Source organism: Eschscholzia californica, unplaced genomic scaffold, assembly GCF_041429995.1.
Source record: "Eschscholzia californica isolate CP2 unplaced genomic scaffold, dmEscCali1.0.p SCAF_5, whole genome shotgun sequence".
Classification (NCBI taxonomy): Eukaryota; Viridiplantae; Streptophyta; class Magnoliopsida; order Ranunculales; family Papaveraceae; genus Eschscholzia; species Eschscholzia californica.
The window spans coordinates 16,168,889-16,175,585 of NW_028238472.1; the positions used below are offsets into that span (position 1 = coordinate 16,168,889).

General features: G+C 37.3%; 1 protein-coding gene across 1 annotated transcript; it reads right to left on the minus strand.

Moving 5' to 3' along the window:
• Nucleotides 1–315: 315 nt before the first annotated feature.
• Nucleotides 316–5,626, minus strand: LOC147537447 (peptide methionine sulfoxide reductase A1-like). The gene is made up of 2 exons (XM_086641495.1): nucleotides 4,871–5,626; nucleotides 316–960 (listed from the first exon to the last, which is right to left on the minus strand). The coding sequence occupies exons 1-2, from the start codon at nucleotides 5,417–5,419 to the stop codon at nucleotides 709–711; spliced, it is 801 nt and encodes a 266-aa protein (XP_086497621.1). The 5' UTR covers nucleotides 5,420–5,626; the 3' UTR covers nucleotides 316–708.
• Between the last annotated feature and the right edge of the window lie 1,071 nt (nucleotides 5,627–6,697).

A 6,697-nucleotide genomic window follows, 5' to 3' on the forward strand; every position in this document is an offset into this window, starting at 1 on the left:
TTTGTGCAATAATCGAGCCCCTAATATTCCATATATCTCCTCCTTGAAGTAAAGTTCATAACATTAAAAAGATGAAACTTTTCACAAAAACAGAGTAACAGAAAAGAGTATCTACAGCTAGATATGGTACTAATTAAATGTAACAGAAAATAAGAGGCCATTATAATTTCATAAGAAAAAGTACGTGAATTATTTCTATATTTTACGTTTGTAACCAAATGAATCTCCTTTTAGAATAAAGAGAGGTCACTGATGTGACGTTTATAGGATTCGGCTAAGTAACTTTCTGATATAATCAAGAAGCAATTCGAGTTATGATAAAATAATGCGATTTTCTAACATAAACCAAGACACAATTAGAGTTTCGGTAACATGACATATACGTATATGTTTAATGCATTCGATGGCGTTGTCTCCCCATTTAGGTGTGGATTACGACAAGTAGCCTAGAAGACCAGAGCATTTCACGCGACAAGGGTCGGGTTATTAACGGTTGTGAGTTATTACAAATATCTCAAGGACTCAGAAGAATAAGGTCATAACAGAAAACAACGGCAATATACTTACATACATACTGATTTTCAATCTTGGATTCATAGAAGCTGAAATTTCACACATATCGGTTAAGAACTTTCGATTTAAACATACGAGACGGATGTATTTACCTACTATTATTAACAGCCTGTATTAGACCCCACCTTATAATCTTTAGCCATAGCAACGGATAGGATCGTTGCAACCTTTCTCAGTCGACTGTCTAAAGCCAAATCTTCCCCCTTTTGCAAGGTATTGTTGGTGATACTCCTCTGCTCTATAAAACTTCTTTGCAGGCAAGATTTCAGTAACAATCTTTCTGCCTAAGATCGGCTGCTGCTTTTCCATCGATTCCTTCGCTATTTTCTCTTGCTCAGGTGTGTAGAAGTATATTCCAGATCTGTATTGTGTACCCACATCATTTCCCTGTGAACCCACAACAAAAAAGTTGCCCAAACTTGTTATAATTAACAGAAATTTCTCACAAGAATATGGGTGCTACTGAACCACGTTACTGTTCATCTGTCTAAAATACACAGCAGATAATGTACCTCGGACCACCATAGAGTAACTTTCTCAAATTTATTTTTTTCTGAATGTTCAAGGATTTTCATAAAAACCCTATAACGCTCCAAGTATCAAGTTCTAGCAGTACATATTAAGTCACTTGGGCACAACGATCAAGCCATGAAAACTGCTACATCGATTAACATTTCCAATAAAGAGAAAGGAATATGGTCATACACAAATTTCCCTTCCTTAATCATTTGTTGTTTATTTCTTGCTTATAACTATTTTTAGTTATACATCTTCTTTTACGTAGTTAAACTATATGTAGACATTAACCTAGATCCTGCCACGCTAATTTATGGTCTTAAGTTATGTGGTCATGAGTGACTAAATAGTGTGTCCAAGTGGTCGCCAGTCGACATGCTTGTTTATGTGGTGGCCGGAAATCAGTAAGTCTGTTTCTGCCAGAACAAATGCTTTTAAAATGACTTCCTCCTTGGACTGCTCTATTTCTATCCCCCATCTTGGTTGTGGCTAAGCTTTGAGATTACTTCCTTAGGGTTGCAACTCTTATATCTCCATCTTGGTCGTGGCCAACCTTTAGATACTTTTGTTGTGTTCGTATTTCTAAAGATATGAAATATGTAATTATTTTTTGTGTAACATGAGTTTTATATGAATTAAATCATTAACATCTCTGATAAAATCAGTTTAAAAAATATTCTAAATTTACACAAATTACTAAAGAGAAAAACTCATGTTTCGAGTTTTGGGAGGAAAATTTGTTTCAAGGGCTAACCAAGTTATAGAGTTAAAAGCATGCAATAAATCATACTACACAAGCAATTACATATCAAGTCAGGGAGGACTAGGGGTAAAGGACCTCATGAATATGAACCAAGCTCTTCTATCGAAATGGCTCTGGAGATTCGAGAATGAAGAAGGTAAACTTTGGACCACAATTATATCTTATAAATACGGATCAGATATGGAAAAGTGGAAGTTAAATAAACATAAGAGAAGGTATGGTTGTGGAGTTTGGAGGGGTATACAGAACACGATCGAGAAGTATTTGAACCTCACCAAATGGAAGCTGGGAAACGGCTGCAAGATTAGCTTTCGGAAAGATATCTGATTCGGAAATAACACATTGAGCGAATCCTTCCCAGAGTTATTCTCAACCACAGTAAACAAAGAGGCCACCCTGCCTCAGTCCTATAGTGTTCCTCATGAATCCTGGGAGCTTCATCTCCGCAGGAATCTAAATGATTGGGAAGTCCAGAGGGTAACAGACCTCCTTGCCCTCATTGAGCCCATACACCTCTCCAATGCACCTGACTGTAGAGTGTGGAGAATTAAATAGGAAGAGGCCTTGAATGTGAAAAACTTCTACAATAGGGTGTCCACGAAAGATCATCTAAGTTCAAGAGCCATTAAAGTGATTTGGAAAGTCCTAATTCCCCCAAGGATAAGTTTTATCTTATGGGCAGCTTTGCTTTGCAAAGACTCCCGCCTGGATCACCTCAACAGAAGAGGTATGGTGCTAGTGAACAGATGCACATTATGCAAAACAGAGGAGGAATCAATAAACCACCTCTTCCTACACTGTCAGGTAGCCACCGAACTATGGACTTCTTTCTCAAATAGTTCAAGATACACTGGTGTTTTCCAAGATCATTGGAACACAACTTGGACCACTAGGCAGAGATAAAAACTAAAAAATCAAGAAGACAAATCTGAATGATCATCTCAGCGGCTATAGTTTGGAACCTCTGGAAGGACAGGAACAACAAGATCTTCAAGGAGGCCAACTCTAATAGCAGAGCGGACATAGAATACGCCAAGGGACAATTTTTTGCTTGGTCCAGGGTCATGAAAGAATTTAAGGATGTATATTTTATGGATATGGTAGTTAATTGGGAATTTGGGATGCTTGGATGATGTAACAAGCCCCTCTTGCAATCTTCCAAAGTTCCAAGTTTTTTATTTCTCTTTGTACAGTTTTCTTCTTTCAATCTACATTCATTCGAACTTTCAAGAAAAAAGAATTACATATCAAGTCAAAGTTTGCCCCAGTTCTATCTAAAACATTCAATAACAACAGATTTCAAGCACAGGTTCACCCACGTTATTTGACGCTACGCCAGGATGTGTACCTCAAGCAATATATAGCTTATCAGGTATAATATCCCATTCAGGAATACTTATAGGCTCGTGGAACTGAAGCTCCAACCCTTACTAACATAAATTGGAATTATGGACCGATAAAATTTAAAAATGTATCTTTTTAATATTTCATGCAGTTGATTCCTAAGATATTATGTTTTAATATCGAAGTTCATTATAATTTGTTCACGAAATCCTCTTCGTTTGCGAAAATCCTAAATCAAATCTCTGCCGTACTAAACCTCCACATTTGTTAGGATTCCGAGACTCAGTACTGACCACCAGAGTTATCCTCCTCTACTACAATGATATTCAAAGACCTCTTATAAACTTCGCCTAAAACATCGAATGAACGGTAACGTACACGCAAACAATTTTCCTCCCCAATAAGTAAACTAATCAATTAGCTCTAACTATTGAACTAAATCCTAATTAGCTCATTAAATTCTCTATGTACTGTCTTTTGTCTATAGTTTTCTGAAACTGATTATATTTTCTTCATAACCTTCCAAGCCTTTTCCCCGTTTATGAGGAAAAACTAGAGTAATGCCTAGCATTACAAAGCCTATCTGCTTCCGCAATCAAACTAAAGCCTTTCTGACGTGGATATAGTATTTACTAGCTGATTAGAGTTAGAAGAAAGTTGATTTCTCTCATCTTTATTAGGCAGTTATTTGCTTTTGAAGTTACGGATTTATTTGCTTTTTCATGCGTAGAAACATTTGCAAGCCAAAGTCATTATAGGTAGTTATGTTTATGTATGAATGACAAGAGTAAAGCAAGAGTAGTTCCACCTTCACCATCCATTCCTTGAAGAAGAGATGAGGTAAAACATATCTTGGATAAACAGTTTGTTACAAGCAAGCAGTAATAGAAAGAAAGATGGAAGAAGCCAATCCTGACTGATGAAGTTGTATTGCAAATTTAATCTAGCGAAACTTTCTTAGACATGGAGAATGATGCGAATATAGTATTCACTAGCTCATTAGATTAAGAAGAAAGTTATTTCTTTTATTAATCTTGATTAGACAGTTCTTTGTATTGGTTTTGAACTTAAGAAGTTATTTTCTTTTTCATGTGTGAGAGACATTTGCAAGCAAGAGTAGTTCTAGGAAGTTATGTTTTAGTCATATATAAAGATGGTAATATGCAGAGATAAAGGAGAAAATAGATTATACGTGTTGAAGTTTCATAGTTTTGGAGTGATTGCTGCAAAGCTACTTGCAGTGATTCCAAGAAAGGGTTCTTGGTGTGAAGCCAATAATAGTATTATTATGTATTTTGATGCTTCGTTATGATTACTGCAGATGATTGTTGTTGTCCGGGTTATTTCTTACTTCTCATTTTCTAGGTATTTAATCAATCTACAATCACCCATTTTCCCTCATTTTGTTGCTAATTCAGACTTGTCTTGACCTATATTTGAAATCTACACAACCTAGAGAACCCAAATGTTCATCATTTCTTATTTAGTATTGATCCCTAGACTTGTAATTGTTGTTTATTAGCCTAACAAACACTATTGTAAGACTCTAATAGGCTTCGAACCGTATATAAAATCGTACCAATAATCTACATGTTTATGCATAGAAATCAACACTTAACAATAACCAAGCTCAAAATCCAAATTAATTATATGAGTATAGAAGAAGAGATTTACCTGACGATTGAGAGTAGTAGGATTATGGCGAGACCAGAACATATCAAGCAAATTCTCAAAAGCACATTCTTTAGGATCATACTGAACCCTAACAACCTCAGAATGATTAGTTGTTCCAGTACAAATATCATTATAAGTAGGATTATGAGTAAACCCTTGAGTATAACCAACTTCAGTTTTAGTAACTCCAGGAACTCTTTGAAACGCTAATTCAACTCCCCAAAAACATCCAGCACCAAATTGAGCAAATTCTTGACCAGGAGCAGGAATATCTTCATCAGGACCTTGAGCAATGGAAGAAGAAGAAGATGAATCCATTGTAGAAGCTTTAGTACCAAAACCCAAACCTAATTTTCCTAACCAGTTCATTGAGGTAGTAGTTGATACGAAATTAGAGTTTTGAGGAAAAGAAGATAAGGGTTTGTTGGGGAATTTGGATTTACGAGAGAGAAAAGAAGAAGATGAAGAGGTAAGAGAAGGAGAGAAACGAGAAGAGATGATTAAGAGTGACGAAGGAGATGAAACGGAAGAGATAACTGAATGAAACATCCTTCTCCTGTTATTGGTTTGTAAATTGTTTCTTTAGAGAGAGAGAGAGAGGAGGCGTGTCTAGGGAGAGAAGGTTTTGTTTTGTATAATAGATAAACACTGTCCAAGAAATGGATTGTTGTTTTTTGGAACACCTCAAATCCACTCTTAACCCATCATCTCCCCCTTCCAAGCGGCTTATGTCCCGGACAGATAAATCTCCGACAATATTATCATGGGACAGAAACTCATCCACTCCTTTAAACAGATGGAAGGGATAAGGGCTATTTCGGCCTCAAACTGGATATGTCCAAAGTCTTTGATAGAATCAAATGGAATTTTTTAATCGAGATTATGAGAAAGTTCGGTTTCGCGGAACATTGGCTCAAGATGATTTTCAACTGCATCTCCACTTCATCCATGTCGGTCCTTGTGAATGGACGTCCTAGCCTCAAATTCTATCCTTCGAGAGGAATCAGACAAGGAGACTCCCTATCTCCTTTCCTGTTCACTCTAGCCATGGAAGGTCTGAGTCACCTCCTCACCTCTAACCCCAGCAATGGACAATTCCCGGATTTCCCACTTCTAACCCGAGCCTGACTTTATCCCACCTCCTCTCCGCTGATGATTGTATTATTTTTGGCAAAAATTCTATTGATAACATTCATAATCTTAAGGAAATTCTTGGTACTTTTTGCTCCGCTTCGGGGCAGATCATTAATTATGCTACATCCAATATCTTCTACTCTAAAAACTCTCACCCCAAGTTTAAGTGCCTCATCATGCGCACTCTCAAAGTGAAATGCACTTCCACTTCAGAAAAATATTTGGGTGCCCAACTATTCATTGGGGCAAACAAAACTAAGGTGTTCAATGATATCCTAGAGCAGATCCAAGCCAAATTATCTAAGTGGCACACTCTTTCCTCTCTCAAGTTGGTCGCACTGTTGTCATATCAACAATAGCTGCAACCGTTCCCCTATACCAGAATACGATTAATCTAGCATGGGCCACGTGAGGCCCGAGCAGTTTACCGGACAAATTGTTAAGTCGGGCATTCCCGACCCACCAAGGGAAACCGGTGGTTTCTTAGTCACAACCATCTAAAAGCTAAAGTTCCATTAAAGAGCGTTTCCACGGGGTAGAACCTCTTGAAAAATATAAGGTTTTCATGAGGCTAATCCTGAGCCGTCATCCAAGCACGGATACCTTCATTTAAAATAATATTTTTGGTGTAGAAAGTCTCAAATTCAGGATCTTCCGCTGCACGGGTTTCCTGGGAAACGAAGTCATGGGCAT

Bases quoted from the DNA above. Each gene is read 5' to 3' on its own strand.
- LOC147537447 (XM_086641495.1), bottom strand. From the start codon at position 5,419: ATGTTTCATTCAGTTATCTCTTCCGTTTCATCTCCTTCGTCACTCTTA. The intron at 961-4,870 runs GTAAATCTCTTC...GTGGGTTCACAG, and splicing joins CTACTACTCTCAATCGTCAG to GGAAATGATGTGGGTACACA.